This window comes from Physeter macrocephalus, chromosome 2, assembly GCF_002837175.3.
Source record: "Physeter macrocephalus isolate SW-GA chromosome 2, ASM283717v5, whole genome shotgun sequence".
Lineage (NCBI taxonomy): Eukaryota > Metazoa > Chordata > Mammalia > Artiodactyla > Physeteridae > Physeter > Physeter macrocephalus.
The window spans coordinates 117,351,994-117,374,063 of NC_041215.1; the positions used below are offsets into that span (position 1 = coordinate 117,351,994).

Sequence of the window (22,070 nt, forward strand, 5' to 3'; positions counted from 1 at the left end):
GAGAGTCCCATACAGGATAAATCCAAGGAGAAACATGCCAAGACACATATTAATCAAATTATCAAAAGTTAAATACAAAGAAAAAATATTAAAAGCAGCAATGGAAAAGTGACAAATAACATACAAGGGAATCCCCATAAGGTTAACAGCTGATCTTTCAGCAGAAATTCTGCAAGCCAGAAGGGAGTGGCAGGACATATTTAAAGTGATGAAAGGGAAAAACCTACAACCAAGATTACTCTACTCAGCAGGGATATCATTCAGATTCAACGGAGAAACTAAAACCTTTACAGACAAGCAAAAGCTAAGAGAATTTATCACCACCAAACCACCTTTACAGCAAATGCTAAAGGAACGTCTCTAGGCAGGATACACAAGACAAGAAAAGGACCTACAATAACAAACCGAAAACAATTAAGAAAATGGTAATAGGAACATACATATCAATAATTACCTTAAATGTAAATGGATTAAATGCTCCAACCAAAGACATAGACTGGATGAATGGATACAAAAACAAGACCCATATATATGCTGTCTACAAGAGAAGCCTTTCAGACCTAGGGACACATACAGACTGAAAGTGAGGGGGTGGAAAAAGGTATTCCATGCAAATGGAAATCAAAAGAAGGCTGGAGTAGCAATTCTCATATCAGACAAAACAGACTTTAAAACAAAGACTATTACAAGAGACAAAGAAGGACACTACATAATGATCAAGGGATCAATCCAAGAAGAAGATATAACAATTGTAAATATTTATGCACCCAACATAGGAGCACCTCAATACGTAAGGCAAATGCTAGCAGCCGTAAGAGGGGAAATTGGCAGTAACACAATAATAGTAGGGGACTTTAACGCCCCACTTTCACCAATGGTCAGATCATCCAAAATGAAAATAAATAAGGAAACACAAGCTTTAAATGATACATTAAAAACGATGGACTTAATTGATATTTATAGGATATCCAGCCATAAACAACAGAATACACTTTCTTTTCAAGTGCTCATGGAACATTCGCCAGGATAGAGCAAATCTTGGGTCACAAATCAAGCCTTGGTAAATTGAAGAAAATTCAAATCATATCAAGTATCTTTTCCGACCACAACGCTATGAGACTAGACATCAATTACAAGAAAAAATCTGTAAAAAGTACAAACACATGGAGGCTAAACAATACACTACTTAATAACCAAGAGATCACTGAAGAAATCAAAGTGGAAATCAAAAAATTCGTAGAAACAAATGACAATGAACACACGATGACCCAAAACCTATGGGATGCGGCAAAAGCAGTTCTAAGAGGGAAGTTTATAGCAATACAATCCTACCTCAAGAAACAAGAAATATTTCAAATAAAACATCTCAAATAAACAACCTAACCTTACACTTAAAGCAATTAGAGAAAGAAGAACAAAAAGCCCCTGAAGTTAGCAGAAGGAAAGAAATCATAAAGATCAGATCAGAAATAAATGAAAAAGAAATGAAGGGAACAATAGCAAAGATCAATAAAACTAAAAGCTGGTTCTTTGAGAAGATAAACAAAATTGATAAACCTTTAGCCAGACTCGTCAAGAAAAGAAGGGAGAAGACTCAAACAGAATTAGAAATGAAAAAGGAGAAGTAACAACTGACACTGCAGAAATACAAACGATCATGAGAGATTACTACAAGCAACTATATGCCAATAAAACAGACAACCTGGAAAAAATGGACAAGTTCTTATAAAAGCAGAACCTTCTGAGACTGAACCAGGAAGAAACAGAAAATATAAACATACCAATCACAAGCACTGAAATTGAGACTGTGATTAATAACCTTCCAACAACCAAAGTCCAGGACCAGATGGCTTCACAGGTGAATTCTATCAAACATTTAGAAAAGAGCTAACACCTATCCTTCTCAAACTCTTCCAAAATATAGCAGAGGGAGGAACACTCCCAAACTCATTCTACGAGGCCACCATCACCCTGATACCAAAACCAGACAAAGACGTCACAAAGAAAGAAAACTACAGGCCAATATCACTGATGAACATAGATGCAAAAATCCTCAACAAAATACTAGCAAACAGAATCCAACAGCACATTAAAAGGATCATACACCATGATCAAGTGGGGTTTATCCCAGGAATGCAAGGATTCTTCAATATATGCAAATCAATCAATGTGATACACCATATCAACAAACTGAAGGAGAAAAACCATATGATCATCTCAATAGATGCAGAGAAAGCTTTTGACAAAATTCAACACCCATTTATGATAAAAACCCTGCAGAAAGTAGGCATAGAGGGAACTTACCTAAACATAATAGATGCCATATATGACAAACCTACAGCCAACATCATCCTCAATGGTGAAAAACTGAAACCACTTCCAGTAAGATCAGGAACAAGACAAGGTTGTCCACTCTCACCACTATTATTCAACATAGTTTTGGAAGTTTTAGCCACAGCAATCGGAGAAGAAACAGAAATAAAAGGAATCCGAATCGGAAAAGAAGAAGTAAAGCTGTCACTGTTTGAAGATGATATGATACTATACATAGAGAATCCTAAGGACACCACCAGAAAACTACTAGAGCTAATCAATGAATTTGGTAAAGTAGCAGGATACAAAATTAATGCACATCTCTTGCATACCTATACACTAATGAAGAAAAATCTGAAAGAGAAATTAAGGAAACACTCGAATTTACCACTGCAATAAAAAGAATAAAATACCTAGGAATAAACCTACCTAAGGAGACAAAAGACCTGTATGCAGAAAACTATAAGACACTGATGAAAGAAATTAAAGATGATACAAATAGGTGGAGAAATATACCATGTTCTTGGATTGGAAGAATCAACATTGTGAAAATGACTCTACTACCCAAAGCAATCTACAGATTCAATGCAATCCCTATCAAACTACCACTGGCATTTTTTACAGAACTAGAACAAAAAATTTCACAATTTGTATGGAAACACAAAAGACCCCGCATAGCCAAAGCAATCTTGAGAAAGAAAAACGGAGCTTGAGGAATCAGGCTCCCTGACTTCAGATTATACTACAAGGCTACAGTAATCAAGACAGTATGGTACTGGCACAAAAACAGACATATAGATCAGTGGAACAGGATAGAAAGCCCAGAGATAAACCCACACACATATGGTCACCTTATCTTTGATAAAGGAGGCAAGAATATACAATGGAGAAAAGACAGCCTCTTCAATAAGTGGTGCTGGGGAAACTGGACAGCTACATGTAAAAGAATGAAATTAGAGCACACCCTAACACCCTACACAAAAATGAACTCAAAATGGATTACACACCTAAATGTAAGGCCAGACACTATAAAACTCTTAGAGGATAATATAGGCAGAACACTCTATGACATAAATCACAGCAAGATCCTTTTTGACCCAACTCTTAGAGAAATGGAAATAAAAACAAAAATAAACAAATGGGACCTAATGAAACTTAACTATGGAGAACAGTATGGACGTTCCTTAAAAAACTAAAAATAGAACTACCATATGACCCAGCAATCCCACGAATGAGCATATACCCTGAGAAAACCATAATTCAAAATGAGTCATGTGCCGCAATGTTCACTGCAGCTCTATTTACAATAGCCAGGACATGGAAGCAACCTAAGTGTCCATCGACAGATGAATGGATAAAGAAGATGTGGCATATATATATAATGGACTATTACTCAGCCATGAAAAGAAGTGAAATTGAGTTATTTGTAGTGAGGTGGATGGACCTAGAGTCTGTCATACAGAGTGAAGTAAGTCAGAAAGAGAAAAAGAAATACTGTATGCTAACACATATATATGGAATCTTAAAAAAATAAAAATGGTTATGAAGAACCTAGGGGCAGGACAAGAATAAAGATGCAGACGTAGAGAATGGACTTGAGGACATGGGGAGGGGGAAGGTTAAGCTGGGACGAAGTGCGAGAGTGGCATGGACTTATATATATTATCAAATAGATAGCTAGTGGGAAGCAGCTGCATCACATGGGGAGATCAGCTCAGTGCTTTGTGACCACCTAGAGGGGTGGGATAGGGATGGTGGAGGGGAGATGCAAGAGGTAGGGGATATGGGGATATATGTATACATACAGCTGATTCACTTTGTTATACAGCAGAATCTAACACAACATTGTAAAGCAAGTATACTCCAATAAAGATGTTTAAAAAAAAAGAATAAATTAGCATTCAAAAAAAAAGAAGAGATAAAAAATTGCCTCAAGTGAAGCACCACAGGACTACAGACTCTTGCATAATTCTTGGTAATCTCTCTGTGGATCACAGATATTTTAGGTTACCTGTCTGAACTGAGAGAGAGGACAACTCCAAAATTTTGTCTCCAAAGCAATATAAACAATCAACTCCCCATAAATGACTTATATTATATTATATAGATGAAACTAACCGCGAAACCGAGGACATAATGTGAAAAACAACTCTTCGGTGTGATATAAAATCAGCTTTTGTACAGATTTAATATTTTAATTTTATAAAGCAAGGAATGCAGAATAAAACTCAATTGCAAGCCATTTTGAAATAGTTTTTTTAAACTACAGGCTTAATTTTATCAATAAACTTATTGGGCATTAATATTTGTGCTAAATTTCTTTAACAAATTAAAGGAGTTTACTAGAATCATACCATAACAAGTTCAAAGGTGAATGGCTTCACTGAATTAGCAACTGACCTGGTTTCTCTGCCTAGCTGTGACAACAATTACAGAAGGAAAAATGGTTTGTTTGTTTGTTTGTTTACTTTTTTATTCAATTGGGAAAAGGAAGAAGAGAATGGGCAGCTTTAGATCTTAGTAAATATTAAAATGATAATATTAAAAAGTGATCTTGAGTTGCTGGTAACCTAAGAGTTTATCCATCATCATCTTCAATAGTCGTTAGGAGTCCAGGCTACTAAAATAAAATTGTGAGACAGAAGGTAGCTATAACATGGAAAAGAATTGGTCAGAAGTCCAGACACGAGTTTTAGACCCAGATCTACCATTAACTAGCCCATAGTTTTCATCAAGTCACCTCTCACTTTCTCGGCTCAGCTTTTTCATCTTTAAAAAGGACGAGGTTAGTTTAGAACTGTTGGCAGAGGAGGGAGGCTGAGCAGGGTCATTAGAAATATTCTACTCATTCCACACCAGCTTCCATCAACTCATCTCACGAATAGACCATATTCCTTTAAATTTAGGACGCTGCTAATTTTAAGATGTGTCATTATTTTACATGCCACCAAGAAAGAAAAATCACTGCCAAATAAATTATGACACCCTATCAAATACATCTCAGAGGCTTTAAAATGTGAAAAAAAAAATCATTCTTAGAATTGATAAAAAAATGAATAATCGAATACCTCTTCTGTTCTGGCAGTGAGAAAGTACATTCTGGAAATATAATGCTGAATGAAGTCTAGATGACAAGACTCAGAGAGTTTAAGGGATTGGGCCCAAGTGAATATGAACTGGAAGACTCAAAGCCTTATTTTCTGATTCCAAGTTCAGTGATCTTCCACTATGTAACTTAGACCCCCAAGACCAGCTAGTTAAATTTTGAAAGTAGATGCCTGCAAAATGAAGACACAGAGCTACCAAACAGAAACTGGTTCATTGTTAAAAATGTCTTTCATGTCTTCTATTGAGAAAAACTCTTTATTGTGCTTTGATGTTTTTTGATGACATCCATAGATGCATTCAGAGAGTACTATTTCTTTATTTATTTCTTTATTTATTTTTTGGCCATGCCATGCAGCATGTAGAATCTTAGTTCCCTGACCAGGGATCGAACCCACTCCCCCCTGCATTGGAAGTGCAGAGCCCTAACCACTGGACCACCAGGGAATCCCCCAGAGAGTACTATTTTCAAACCAAAATAATACAGAATGCATGTATTTTACATATACGTATATAACATATACATAATAGACATATATCACAGCACATATATACACACACATGCTTATGTTTACTTATATTTTTAAGGTAGATTATTTATTGTGCTGTAGAAAAGAACTCAGTTTCTATCACAGTTTTCTATTTCAAAGTTTTCCTTTAATTTGTAAAGATTCACTTCTGAGTACCAGGAACCTGACAGAGAAATATAAGGTGGGAGCTTGCAACCAAACTTATGGTCCAGGGCATGGATTCAAGTTTCTAAATTGGGATTAAGAAAACATTGTACACAGTCCTGAAAACAACGGGGCTCAAACCAGTTGATGAGACTTTACTAAATTATAACTGAAATATAAAAATGCAGCTGAAGATCACCCAGAATTCAAATAGGAAAGGTAAAAAGTGTGGGTTCAAACTCTAGGACAACCCTGGAAGTCTGATGTTGAGCTGACAAAAACATGAAGCAGTAATTTGTACTGTAATTTGTAAGGAGAAATAATCAATTGCCTAAAAGCACTGGCAAAGTAAGTCTGAAAAGTACAATTGGGCTAACAGGTTACTCTAACCTCACTGTTTCAGATTGTCAGCCAGGCTTGCAATAATTAATGTCCCTCAGTTTTGAAATGTTTCCGCTATCTTGTCACTTCATGAGTGAGTGTAAATGGGCTCATTACAGGATTAGCAGATAAAATTATCTCTACTGTAATACAATAAAAAAATCACACAATGCTTTTTCATAAATTCTAAAAGTAAGTGAGATATTTTGGATTTGGGGATAATGATGAAGAATATGCTCAAGAAGAGATCATGCTTTACATCCCAGGTCCTGTCTTTCATCGTCATATTATTAACTTAATCAGTAGCATAACATGAAATTCTTAGTCTAAATCACAAGTCAGTGAGAGAGAACTGAAGGAGACAAGGTATACTGGAAACAGAATTTGTTTCTTGAGAGCTGAAACAAGCCATATGTCTCTGTCCACGTCCAAATCTGTATCTATCTATATCTATATCTATGTCTATATATCTATATTATCTTCATTTGGACTCATTTAGTTACTATGCCAACAATTTTCCTGCCTTAATAGTTATTACTGTTATCATTTAAAATTCTTTTGTTAAATCCTAAGTCCTACAGGTAACTTCTTGGGCAAAAATTACTGTTAGGATCATAAATCGTACTCAGATTTTATTCAGAATTATTCAGATTTCGTTTTTCAGAAGCATTTATAAAATAACTTCTACGCAACTTTTTGAGAAGACAAAATATTGCTGTACCAGCTGCCTTAATGTTTCACAATATATTTTTCCATCTAATTCACCAGGTATGGGTCAGGCTTTCTGAGTTTGCATAGGTATGACGAAAATCATGGTAATTAATTATATCCATGTACAACTTACTTTTTTTTTTTTTTTTTTTTTTTTTTTTTGCGGTACGCGGGCCTCTCACCGTTGTGGCCTCTCCCGTTGCGGAGCACAGGCTCCGGACGCGCAGGCTCAGCGGCCATGGCTGGGAAGCCCATGTACAACTTATTTAATAAGAGATTCTCAACATACCTCATGAAGTCGGAGGTCTTTCTCATAAACAAGTTTTTTTACAAATGCAGCTATAAATATAACCCAGGCAACCATGAGCACGATTGGAAGGGAATAAGAGACACTGGTTAGGAAGCTGTAAGGAAAAACAAAAACAAAAACAAAAAAACCCAAAAATCCAGTGACCAAAATGAATATCACACTTACAGATTTTAATATATAAAGAACACACTCCCTCCTACAGTGAAATTATACTCCTGTTCTGAAATTGAGACTAATTATTATTATGACTCTTCCATTTATGAAGTGTGAAGCTGACTTAACAGTAAGTGCATGATTTTCTTGCCGTACTGCTGCAAGAGTAAAACAGTTCTGGATTGTTAGATAAAATTGCCAAATTGTTTAAAGGGTGTTTGTGTGTGTCAGGAAAATAATTATTATACAGATATAATTGCAAGGCTCTAAGCCCTTCTGTCTAAACTAAATTCTTATCTAAAAGGCAGATTTAAAATTAGATGATGATTGGTTTACCTAGCTAAAAGATATATCTTCTCAAATTACTGTATTTACCTACTCTTTGGAAGCTCACAGTTATTATTAAACCAAATTTCCCAAAACGAAATAGAATGAAACTCAAAATCATTTGATTTAAAATGCAAAGAACTTGGATTCCTCAAAATAATGCTCTAGGGGATGTTGCATAAACAGTATAGAAATGTTTTTTTCTGGTAACTAGAGGGTTGCTGGACGACTTCATTGGGCCCTAAATATATTCCCGAATGGCTGGCCCATAGTACCTGAATGTTCAAATGCAGTGTTTCTCAACGTTGAGCATGCATCGAAATCACCTGAAGGGCTTTTTAAAACAGATTCTGGGCTCCACCCATGAGCTTCTGATTTATTATATCTGAGATGGGGTTTGGAATTTGCATTTTAAACAATTTCCCAGGTGATGCTGATGCTGCTGGTCTGGAGACCACACTCTAAGAACCATGATTCTGACATTAGCCACCAACTATGCGCTAAGGCAAAGGAGTAGTTTTCAACGAGAGAATCTCTAAATTGATCTGTTTTACATATTAGGCTCCACTGAAACTTTCATTTGCAGAAATGTCCCAAGGCCATTTTCTTTTTAATCTATAAGGCCAAGGAATTACCTTCAAGTTCCCCATGAAAAATGCAAATATTTATGGAACATGACATCACCATCATTCATTTTCACTTTAGCATCAGAAGGGTATCACCAACAGAGATATGAAGGATTTTTTAGTGGGGGAGAAGTGAGGGTTGGGGCCACATCCAGTTTTTTTGGTTCCTGGGAAACTGGCAAGGGGGAAGCACTTAAAGAATATTTGTTGAATGAATTTTGTCTTGGATCAGGTCCAGCCTTGATGCTGTTTCTGGCCCTGGAATTAGGCAAAGGCCTTCATTCATTAATAGCAAATCCCCGCTAATGTTTCTTCCAAGTGACTGTGTATTTTAGGTTTGGTATAGTATGAAAGAGAAAATTCTGGTATTGTAATTAATGGACCTATGCAGTACCAGCTATTCAACTTCAGGCAATTTACTTGGATTTCAATTTTTTCATCTGGAAAGCGTGGCTGATAATATCTGCTCTCACTTTATGAGGTTGTTTGGTGCAACAAATGAAACAATATATGTGAAAGCACTTTGTATGCAACAAAGAGTTTATATGGGTACATTAAGGCATTATGTTCATACTCCCATGAAGAATGCAGAGTACAGTTACTTTACTCTTAAAAGAAACATACAGGTAACTACCGTCTTAGGTACTAAAATTTACAAGGGGAAGAAAGTGAGAAGGAAAATAGATGAGAATTTTCATTTAATTGAAACCACAGGTCTTTACTATTCATGCAAGCCATTTCAGTTCACACATGGTTTAGGCAACAAGGTCCTGACTGGCTTCTACAATAAGTAGCTAACCTTGACGACCTGCTGACAGAATCATCACCTGTCTTCTCGTCTCACTGCTGCACAAACAGCTACATAACCTCATCTCTATAGCTCTATAGCTCAGTCAAAGGAGACAGAAGCATTGATAGAGACAGAAAAAAAAAAATCCAGACACATCTCAATTGTATATAAACTGCAATAACTGGGCTGAATAACAAGCACAATTCGTTTAAAGTAATATTCAGCCTCAAGCTTTTGTGTAGAATGAGCTTGAAAAACTTAGCCCACCAACCTTATTTTCTTACTGTGGTTAGAGTGGAAGAACCATTCAGTGCTACCCTACTGGCAAATTCCTTGAATATTCAAATTCAGTTGTCTAAAAGCATGATCTTTACATTTTTTGTTCATTTAGCAAAACCAATTTAGATAAAGATTCCTACCAAGTGAACTGAGAATACAAATACATAAGACAGTTTCAGATAGCACAATATTTATCTTAGAGAGTTGATCAATAATGTTCTCTTAATTTTTTTCTGTAAAACTGACCCTACACTCACATATTTCTAATTAAATTTGAGAGTTGGAAGGGATTTTAAGATTGTTTTGTTTAACGTCCTTATTTGATTAGAGAAAAGTAAAACCAGTTGAGAGTTGGTAACATCAAAATCATGCAGCGATGCACTCAAGTCTGGAGTCCAACTCTCTTAATTTGGGGGCCAAAGTACTTGGAAGGCTAAGGATTATAGTAAAGAAAACATGGATCATTTAGTAAGAACTTTAGCATCATTTGGGTAGCGATGAGCAGCTATAGTGAGCTGTGCCCTATACTGTGGATCTTTTCCTTGAAACAAGCACTTGACAAAGGTTTGGTGAACGTTATTCCTTTCATGTGACACGTGCGAATGAATGAAAAGAAATGAATTCTAAAAAAAGTCGTTGATTATTTAAAATGCCTGGAAGTGCATTGACTTACTTGTCTTTCATGTAGCAGGGATAAGGAATTGCTTGGACCTGAACTGCTATTTCCTGGGAGTTCCTTCCAGTCTGCAATTCAATAATTGCTCTTTCAATACTATCCTGTAAGTAAACAAAAGCCCTGCCATAGATCTGGTTGTTTGACGGAGAATTGTGTGGCCCTGGGGCCCATATCTTGGCTCTTATGCTTCTTGTGGTCTGTGAGGTCTTGAGACTCATGCGGATGGTATATTTTACAACAGGAGGAAGAGAGACGTCTTCAGAGTCATAGCTTCTGTGCTGGCTGCTATTAGAAGGAAGCTTAAAAATAACACCTAAAAATAAAATGGCAACAACATCAGAAAGTTATTTTATGGTTGACATTATTCATTGTTTGGAGGGTACACATAGGGGGCAGCCAAACAGGCAACTGACTTAGTAATGTGACAGTAAGGTCAGACTTCTAATTTACAGAAAAGATGGCTAACTGAGAGTGACACCCTCAGAGATTCAAAGCAGGAGTTTGAGAAGATAATCACAAACTAAGTGGCCAGATTAAATATATCACTCTAAGCCACTTACTGAAATTAAACACACACACACACACACACACAAATGAATAATCTTGACTGATTATAAGGATGGACTCAACTTCATCCTGTAATTATGTAATCCTTTACAGTTTTAATTTTAACCATACCAACAAAATTACACATATTGAAGGCTCCTCAACCAATACAGTTGGTTGCCTACATGAAAGGTTCTCATTTCTAAGGACATCAGAGGGGACAGTGTCCTCCCTCCACCCCCAACTACTTTTCTGAGTTCTGGATGAAAGAAGTGAGGGGAGAATTTGGCCAATTTTAGTACAGAGAGAAGCTCAAATTCTAGTAGAATAACACTTACTTCCAAAGAGTTCATTGCTTTTGTAGAGTCTTTTAGCCTCTGTTTCCATTTCATCTATGCTTTTTGCTGCCTGAATACGGTCATATAATATACAGGAGGAAATATTTACTGTCAGGGAAGACAGTGTGTTAAGATGATCAATGAGGTCAATGCTGTTCTCTAATTTTAGCCTTAGACTATCTAAAGAAGAAAAAAAAACAGACACAAAGCATATTATAATGTTGTGTTATAATGTTGTTTCTAGTAGTAACAGGACAAAATACTGATTTTTTTTTGGTAAGTAGTAAGCCTTAAACTAGATCATAAATAATAAGAACTTGTAGAATTTACTCTAAAAATATCTAGCACTCCATATCTGGGAAAATGTAGCCAGTTGTGCAAATGTTCACTGAGGAGAATGTTGAACTAGTTACAGACACAGTAAACCCAAGTACAAAGAATGGTACAAACTAATTCAGAAGTATATTCTGCTACAATTTAATTAACCAAAGACTAAAGGTGAACAATTTTTAAAAATCTATCTGCATTAGTTAGGAAGAAAACTATAAACTAGAGGTGAAGCGTTTGAATAAACAGAAATGCTTGCTTTGTTCAGGGAATGTAGATGTAAGAATTTAAGCAAGGAAAGTCTACGCAGAGTGTGTAGAACAAATAAATGACATCATTCAGTCAGTTGTGATACAGAATCATTTCTCAGGTGACAATCTATGCCACATAGTTACAACTTTCTAATACTGTTTGGCTTAAAACCTTATGTGAGCTATCTCTATTCATATCTGTATTAATCTAGATAAAATGATCAAGATTTTTTTTCAGGTAATTACTCTGGAAGAAAGAGGGTTTAATTGCTCTTGAATTTCATGATTCCTTATGAGGAAATCAACTGAGACAAAGGGTAAATATAAAATTGCAAGTTAATAAATCACTTGGCCAATTAAATTTTCACTGACTTGATCATCATGAATACTGAGAAGGCTGGGATATCATAAATCCCTCTTCACAGAACCCAAACATGTCTCTACCATCGTCCAATAGAAGACTAAATTTCTCACAGAGGGCAACTTCTTAAATGCACCTCTCATTAGAATTTAAAATGAAATGTTTTGCTTCATATAGACATTGGTGGGGGAGGGGTAAAACTGTGGTTGAACAGTGGCCTCCAGCGGCCACTGGAAATCAACACAACAGCAAAGGATTCTTCAGAAATGCTGGCAGATAGAGAGAGCTATGAAGAGTCAGTGCTCCCCAAATCCAAACTATAAAACCTCTTTGATACTAAGTTAAATATACAATTACACAAACAGTAAGTCTCACTGCTGTAGTCATTTTAACCTTCTTTTAAATTCTAAAACTCATCTCCTATATCTAAAGTTAGAAATAAAAAAAAACTATATAGGAAATTTGTAGTTTATCCCTGATATTTTGATCAAATGTTTCCTTACCCAAATGATAATTTTAGAGAATAAATCACTAACATCTTTCTTTAATCAAACAGGGTTGACTATCATAAAGTACATAAAATTATACAGAATATAAATGTAGGCATAATTCCTCCCCATTGGTTTACAACCTAAATCACATAAGTCCCAGTAGCACTGGGGAGGAGGAGGGGCATTTGCTCTACTGCGGTCAAATTCTGATGCTTTCAATCCCTTCCTCTTACCCATGGTTGCATAGCAACAGGGAATCAGACACAGACTGAATTAGACATCTTGCATCCCTTATGTTGAAGGTGGGGCTGTGGCAGAGGGAATGCATAAGTTCAGACAGCTTTCTTTGATCCTCTTCTGCCTGTTCCTTTTCAATGATCATGAGAGGAGGAGCCGACCTTGAATAGTGATTTAGGTTTATTTTCGTGAGTCTCTGCATTGCTTTTGTTTTGTTTTTGCTAACTCTATAACTTCTTCTGGTTACATTCTGAGTTAGTCAAAGTGATACTAAGGCCAGTGGAGATAAAATTATAAATGTAGCCAGAAATAAACCATTTCATCTTCTTTTGTCCTTAAAGACTTGCTTTTCATCAAGTTACCCCAAAAAAGTGTCCTCCTGTAGCAACCTACCTGTGATTGAAGGACAAGCTGCATTTACACGGAATATATTGCATTATAATTACTGAAACTAACTACAGGCACTGGGTATCAAAATAATCATTACTACTTGTAACTGTACAACTACCTAGGAAGAAGATGGATAGATATATCCAGGATTTTACTTTTCTTAGGATAACTAAATAGAAACCAAATACAGAAGAAAAGGAAAAGAAGATCTTATATGGCACAATGCTTTTCACATTTCTGACATGACAAGTAAATAAAAGTTTTGTGAATCTGGACTCACCGAGTTCATCCATCTGTTTCAAGAGTTCAACAGCATCAAGTCCCACGGAGAATTTTACAAAAACTTGGACAAAGGGGTTTCTTAGAGTATTCTAAAAATATAGGGAATCAGTTTCAATACAAAAAGAAAACATGTTTAATCATCGTCTCTCTAATAACACCACAGTGAAATGAGGTACCGCTACTGGTCATTTTCAATGCACCATTTTGCAAAGGCTCCCAACTGATTTGTATTCTAGTCCTACTACTTCCTAGCTCAGAGGCTTTCAGCAAGCACTCAGCCTTTTCCAGCTTCAGGTTACTTTTCTGTAAAGTGGTATCTAATCAGATTAGTCAAATGTAAATTATTATGGTATTGTTTTATACTGTAATAAGTGCAGCTATGTGAACATGGAAAAATAAACTGATGATAAAACTTTACATGCAGTAACTCATGGAAAGACTGAAAATTTTTTTAAAAAATAAGTGCTTTAAAAATATAAAGGCTTTTGTAGCTATCTTGCAAATTAGGAGACATCAATTCTACCACTGTAGTTGTCTACTAGGTAATACTTATTGAGATTTTACTAAGTGCTGGACACTGTCTAATAGATTTTACCTTACCTTGATTTTCTCACTTAGTTTTCAATAATACCTAGAGGTAAGCACTATTATTATCCCCAGTTAATAGAAGACAAGGCTAGGGCCCAAGAAGCTATGTAAATTTCCCTAAGGATGTACAATTAATAAGGGTCGAAAGGAAAGATGAAGAGAGAGACTTCAACTTGATTAAAGAAATGTTTATTCATCTTGTGTGTAAATTCATGGCCTAGTTTTTATGTGAGCTAGGCTTAAGTTATTTTCCCTTTAGAGGACAGTTCAGTACTACTTATTATTCTGTCCTTCTACCAATATCTTGTTTTGTTATCATCGAGATAAATGATTAAGAATACTATGTATTAATAGCGCATATATATAATAGAATTAATTTGCTAAATCTGTAGTTGCTGAGGAGTCTAAGAGTAGTTGGTAGCATGAAGACAGATGGCTATCATGCAGCTATACACTATGATAAACCAAGTTCTTTAAAATCTAACTATTTACCAGGAATTAATTTGCACATTGTGGAAAATCTGAATCAGAACGTTACTAATAAGGAAAGCACTGTGTTAGTTGCAGTTCAGAGACGATCCATCAAACTCTATTTCCATTCTCTTATCACTCCTGTTACAATCAATCCTGTCTATAATATATAATATTATTTTCAAATGCTTCCACAATGTGATCTTCACAAGTCTGTGAAGTGGTTATCAATGGACCCATTTTAGAGTTTCATAAACTGTAGCAAGTATTTTAAGTCATTTGCCTAAGAGTTCACAATGGCAAAGCCAGGTCATGTGCTAAAAGCTTGAAGTTTCAAATTCTGTACACATTTTCAGAAATAAGTTTTCCTCAATAATTGAGAACAAGAACTTATTTTGGTCTAGAACAAAATAAAGATACTCCCATTAGATGATGATCCCTTTATGGACATGGTCATAGCATTTCTTCTTAGCAAATTACTGTACTTTGGAACTGTTATGCACAGATAATGTCCTTTCTTAATTCACTGCTTTAGCCAACAAAACTTTCCTTAATGAAATAATATGTGTAGGATTTTTATCTGTTCACAGAAAAAAAGTTTTAGGAGAAAAGAGCAATTTTCCACTGAGGAAAACACATGTGTCAAAAGTACCGTCCATGTAGCCTTTGTTATCTGAGATTCACTAAAAAAGGCCATTTAAAATATCCATTTGTGATTACCAGAGGTAGGGGGTGGGGAGATGGGGAACTGGATAAAGATGGTCAAAAGGTAGAAACTTCCAGTTATAAGATAAATATGTACTAGGGATGTAATCTACAACATAACTATAGTTAACACTGCTGTGTGACATACAGGAAAGTTGTTAAGAGAGTATGGCCTGAGAATTTTCATCACAAGGAGAACTTTTTTTTTTCCTTTTTTTAAAAAAATTGTATCTATATGAGATGATGGATGTTAACTAAACCTATTATGGTCATCATTTCATAATATGTATATATCAAACCATCATGCTATATACCTTAAATTTATACAGTGATGTATGTTAATTATTTCTCAGTAAAACTGGGGCGGGGGGGACTGAGATTTAATCAAGACAGTAATGTGCTCAAGATCAGAGAAGAGTAGAATATTAAAATAAATGGACATGCTTAATATTAGAACTAAATTTAATAGTAAATTGTGGGGAAGATGTTTGATGAAAAGTTTATTTTGTATTAATTGTGTTAAATATCTATTTTAGAAATTAATTTTATCATTTATAACAAAATTCAGGTTGTAATTGTAACTGTGCACTAATTGATAGTCAAAACAAAGACTGAGTAAAGCATCTTTTGCGTATAACTTTTCTATCAAAGTTGTATGACAAAAATTCTTTGTTCTATGTTTAACTTCTTGAGCATGATTATAAAGAAGGGCATTTTTGTTGTTGCAAAAATCTTCTAGGGCTCCATCAATTTTCCTAGGGCCTCTCTCAAGTCTTTGAATACACAAGCCATACTCTCTTGAAGTTCCCAAGTTGTCACCATTCCTGAAAATTTTCTCTTCTCCTATTGATAATGGGTCTAACTCTGCTGCTTGATGTTTAGCTGCCAATAGCTCTCTTTGTGATTGGAACATTTCCCCACACTACTTGCATCCTCTCCAGAAAACCCTGCATCTTTTATGGGAATTGCAGATTATACTTTTCAACTAGTGTGTATTGGATTTGAGTTGCACTGTCAAATCTTTAACCTAAACTAGAGTGTCAAATGTTTCGACCAAAGAACTCCCCAGATTTAACTTTCTTCTTCAGAATATTAGTATTTTAGGAATTTTGGTTCGGTTAAAATAGCAAAACATAATCTAGAGAGATAAAATAAGCATATTTTAAGTAGTTTTTACTGCATTTAATTTTGGAAAATAGATCTACATCACTAGTTATGCCTCAGGACCAACTTGTAAAATGATTTATCTCTGAATTACATACAGAGAAACTGTGGCATAAGAGGTGAGGATGGTTACAAACATGAGTGACAGATCTGTTATCCCGTCTCAGATCTGCTCTCTGGAGCAGAGGCAATTTTAATCTGTTGAATATGGATTCTAAGTTACTATCTGCCCATTCACATAACGATGGTGATTAAAATCTCAAAGAATTACAATTCGTACAAAAGTGAATAACAGAACCATCTCCTACCTGGAGAATTGGAATCGTCTGGTTTAACAGGTGGAAGGAATTCATGAAAAATGGTGACTTATCCACCCACTCTTGAGATTTTTCTTTTAATTCTGCCAGCTGCCTCAGAGTTACATTAGACTTGAAGAAACAGAAACAAATCTGGTCCATTAGTATTTTTCCTATATTTCAAAAAGGTATCTTAAGGTTGTTTTGTTACATAATTTCAAGAAACAGTTCTAAAAAGTAGAGTTAGTAGAACATTGTCAGAAATTTCCCATATGGTTAAAAGTTTTTAAGTGGCAGCTTTTATAGGATCCAGATCACTTATAAAAATTCTGGAAAATCTAGGGTTTACTTCATGTCCACAGAAAATTTACAGCCAAAAGCATGTCTTCTGGAATTCTCACAAGTTACCCATTTTTACCAATGGTACACTTTACTACTAAAGAAACATTCTAGTTCAAGGATATAAAAAGAAGAATACTTTCATATATTGCTGGTGGATGTATATAGTTTTTTTTGGAAAGCAATCTGACAATAGTCATTAAAACAGAATATAATATTCTTCAATCCCTCAATCTTGAACATTCACCTCTGTGAAATAAAAATACCACTGTGTAAAGTCATAGGCACAAAAGTAGTTGTTGCCGCATTGCTTACATGAGCAAAAAAACAAAAGCAAACACTAGAAACAAAAAGAATATCCAACAATTGAGGATTGGCTGAGTAAATTCCACGGTATGAAAAAATTTACAATCTTCAAAAAGAATGAATAAAAAAAAAATGAATAAACTAAATCTATTGAATTGGAAGAATTTCCACAAGGTATTGCTGTGTGACTAAAGTAATATGCAGAAAAGTATTATAATGAAACCTCATTTTAATAATGCAAACAATGACCATTCTGCATATGAATGCACACAGTATAATAATATATAAAGGATTAGAGGAATGCACATAAATTATATAAAGCCACATCCTTGAATGCTAACATTCATTAGTTTACATGAAAGGAAGAGTAGGATCAAACAGGGAGAAAAAGAGGTGAGTCAAGCAAAAAGAAAAGAAAGAAAAAAAGACTGCACTTAGAAAATAAGCATTTAATGACTTCCTTTATGCAAAATTATGCAAAAGTGTGCAGTCAATAAAGCAAATAAGGTATTAAAACACAAACAGTGAAAACAAAGATCATTCTAGAAATCAGCGATGACTTCATGTTTATTTTTATATAGAACTCAAACTAATTTATATTTATATAAACTATAGTTTAATGACCAAGTAATGGTAAAGAAGAGTTTTTTTTTTCACTCTATCATTTTAAAAGCATCAAGTTTATAATTCAAACCACTAAAGCCAACTTTAAAAGTGAGAGAGAAATGCTATTATGGTTATATTAGGTAGGTGATAAGTATAGTTACTATTAATAATGTCTTTCTCAACACCTATCCTCTATATGATATTAAGTTGTACAACCAAATATGAAGCCAATAATCTATAATTTAGCAATTGTTTTTGTTCAAACTAGTTATATAATGCCCAATATTGTTTCTTCTAGTGCCATTATTTTTACATACTTTGAAACTTAGATACTAGTTGTAGAAAAATTTTCTGCTTTTGGAGATAAATTGAAAAATCTGAGGTCTTGCTCCAACTAACCTCATTCTCAAGTGTTAACAAGGTTCATTTCTCTTCAAGGAGCTACCACCCAATCTACATTGTTTACACATATACAGGGCAGAAGTTGAGAACTGTTAAGAGTTTCAGAAAGCCAAAGGTAATAGTATGTAGGCTATAAAGAAATCTGAGCCAGCGAGACTAAATTTGGAAGCTGACTACTTTAAAAATCATCTTAATACTCAAGATAGAAACTTTGAGTGATAATGGTCAAACCTTTTCCATTATTGCCTTTGTGACGGGGGTATATGGTGCGTACACAATCCTTCCCAACAACATGGGTTTCAAGAAAGCCCAAATCACAGGTCCAGCAGGCATATTAATGATGTCTTTATAAAGAGAAAAGCAAAATGGTGCTGGAAAGAAAAAGTGTAATAAAACCATTTAATACATGCATTTAAAATCTATTCATGGTAAATTGACAAATATTATTGTTATAGCACCCCAAAATACATGCCTTATACTTCCTTTGTTATTAACAAATGTGACGCATCTGGTGTCAAAGTAAGAAAGCATAGTAACAAATCTTTTTTAGGTGTAAAAGTTTAATCCAATAAGCAAGTGCAGAGTAAGTGATGGCATTTTGCCAAGAGGAGTTAGAAAGGTTGAAAAGCACATTTCAGAATGTCTTCCAACAGATATTCCTCACCAGCCCTTAATTTTTAAAAATATGCAAAAGTTTGCTATTGTACTAGATACATAAGAGCTATCCAATAAATGTTTGTTGACTGAATAAGAAGATGCATATATACATCAACCCAATTGCTATATTAAACATCCCTATATTGTTTGGAAAAGCTCAGCCAATCACATTTTACATCTTAAAGCTTATAGATCAAGTAAACAGCTTTGATGTGCCACTGAACGTTTATAGTTCTGCTACATTCATGAAGCTCTTCTGTGTGTGATACAAATTTCTAATTCTAAAAAGTTAAGAAAAAATATTGACCTGAGCAGATTTAAGGCACATCATTGTATCATTTACTGGCAAGGTGTACTGGTTAAGAGACTAGACTTTGCAGCAGACTGCCTGGGTTCAAATCATAGCTTTGATACTTTCATGTTGGACAATGGTGTCCAGGTTACTCAATCACTTTGTGCCTCATTTCCCTTACTAAGATGCAGCTATAGTAGCACTTACCTCATAGGTAAGTGAAGAGTGAATGAGTTGATATGCAGAACATGTTTGATGTGTGGTTAAGTGCTGTATGAGTGCTTTCTTGGGGAAAATTAATGCTTCATTTATTACAAAAGACTAAGATTACAGCTCAGCATTAAAAAAACACCCGATTAAAAAATGGGGAGGGGCTTCCCTGGTGGCGCAGTGGTTGAGAGTCCACCTGCCGATGCAGGGGACACGGGTTTGTGCCCCGGTCTGGGAAGATCCCACATGCCGCAGAGCGGCTGGGCCTGTGAGCCATGGCCTCTGAGCCTGCGCATCCGGAGCCTGTGCTCTGCAACAGGAGAGGCCACAACGGTGAGAGGCCCACATACCGCAAAAAAAAAAAAAAAAAAAAAAAAAAAATGGGGAGAAGACCTGAATAGTCATTTTTCCAAAGAGGAAATGCAGATGGCCAACAGGCACATGAAAAGATGCTCAACATGGCTAATCATCAGGCAAATGCAAATCAAAACCACAATGAGATATTACCTCACGTCTGTCAGAATGGCTATCATCAAAAAGAACAAATATCGGTGAGGATGTGGAGAAAAGGGAACCCTCGTATACTGCTGGTGGGAATGTAAATTGGTGCAGCCATTGTGGAAAACAGTACAGAGTTTTTCTCAAAAAAACTAAAAATAAAACTACCATATGACTCAGCACTTCTACTCAGGTATATACCCCCAAAAAACAAAAACACTAATTAGAAAAGATTCATGCACCTCAATATTCATAGCAGCATTATTTACATTTGCCAAGATATGGAAGCAGCCTAACTGTCTATCAACAGATGAATGGATAAATAAGATGTGGTATATATATATATATATATATATATATATATATATAATGGAATATTACTCAGTCATAAAAAAGAATGAAATTTTGCCATTTGCAACAACGTGGATGGAGGGCATTGATGCTAAGTGAAATAAGTCAGACAAAGACAAATACTGTATATTACTTTTATGTGGAATCTAAAAAATACAACAAACTAGTGAAGATAACAAAAAAGAAACAGACTCACAGATATAGAAAACTAACTAGTGGTTACCAGTGGGGAAAGGGAAGGAGGGAGGGGAAAGATGGGGTAGGAGGCTAACAGGTGCAAACTATTATGTATAAAATAAGCTATAAGGATATATTGTACAATACAGGGAATACAGCCAATTAAAAAAAAAAGGCCAAGATTTAGCAGACAATGTTGTTAGGAGGCGACATCACCATGCTGATTTTGAAGTATACTCACTGGCATGTAAGGGAATTCCATATTTTGCAGCAATTTGCTCTTTACTTAATTTATAAGTCAAAAAATCCTTGGTGTGGTTGCCTCTCTGCCTCTGAGAAGAGGGTAGCATGGCAACTAAATATTCAGTGGTAATTCCTTGGGAGCACAGTGCTTGGGAAATGGTACTAAATGATCCTTGCGTAGCGTTTAGCCGGTTGTTTCTGTACATTGCCTTTGAGATAAAAATACACGATTTATTAACATTATATGAGCTATAAATGCTACTGAAAACAATATAGAAGAAAACCTGATAATGCTTAGACGATCCTTATAATTCCACAATTCCTTTAAAATATGTATTCCAAATGTAAATGTACAACGCTAAACTTCTCCAATTTAAGTGGCAAAAACTTTTGCCAGAGTAGAAGAGTTTTTCTGTAAGTGATTTTTGTCAACGTACTATATTTGTAGCTGAATGTATTATACTAATCTCAAATAAAAGTTAAGATGACAAAAGGAATTTTCCAGCAAGACTATTACTGGGTGACTTTTCTACCTGTGTTAATGGAAAACTTCTGGGCAGGTGCATTTGTTTCAGGGATCTCATTTTGTCTAGCAGCGGTCGTGTGACAGAAGCCATCTGATTGAGAATCTCCTTTAGCCTTATGAAGAGTTCTATCATCTTTTCTACTGGCTTTTGATTTTCCCTAGGGAAAAACACCTGACAGGAACAGCAACAACAAAAAAAGAAATTATTTTTGTGGAGAAACTGGAACCCTCACACACTGTTGGTGAAAATATTAAAAGGTACAGTAACTTTGGAAAACATTTTGGAAGTTTATTAAATAGTTAAACATAAATTTACCATACAACCAGAAATTGGATTCCTAGGCATTTACCCAAGAGAAATGAAAAAATATGTCTACACAAAGATTTGTATGGGAATGTCTATAGCAGCATTACTCACAACAGCCAACAAGTGGAAACAATCCAAAGGAATGGATAAACGAAATTTATATCCTTAAATTGGAATACTCTTTGGTAAAAGAAAGAAATTACTTACTGACACATTACAACATGTATGAAACTCAAAACATTATACTAAGTGAAAAAAGCTACACACAAAAACCACATATTGTGCGATTCAATTTAAATAAAATGTCTAAAAAGGCAAATCCATAGAGACAGAAAATAGATTAGAGGGTGCCTGTGCTAGAGGT

The 22,070-nt window shown here is 35.2% G+C and overlaps 1 protein-coding gene across 2 annotated transcripts in view; it reads right to left on the bottom strand.

The window, feature by feature from the left end:
• ABCA12 (ATP binding cassette subfamily A member 12) overlaps window positions 1-22,070 on the bottom strand; it is a 191,964-nt gene that overhangs the window by 55,658 nt on the left and 114,236 nt on the right. For both annotated transcript variants that reach the window (XM_024124681.3, XM_024124680.3), the window contains exons 16-23: window positions 21,407-21,571; window positions 20,872-21,082; window positions 18,677-18,816; window positions 16,805-16,924; window positions 13,567-13,657; window positions 11,230-11,409; window positions 10,343-10,658; window positions 7,474-7,588 (exon numbers count right to left, since the gene is read on the bottom strand). In XM_024124681.3, the coding sequence (XP_023980449.1) occupies window positions 7,474-7,588; window positions 10,343-10,658; window positions 11,230-11,409; window positions 13,567-13,657; window positions 16,805-16,924; window positions 18,677-18,816; window positions 20,872-21,082; window positions 21,407-21,571 (1,338 nt within the window). The remainder of the gene's footprint in view (window positions 1-7,473; window positions 7,589-10,342; window positions 10,659-11,229; window positions 11,410-13,566; window positions 13,658-16,804; window positions 16,925-18,676; window positions 18,817-20,871; window positions 21,083-21,406; window positions 21,572-22,070) is intronic.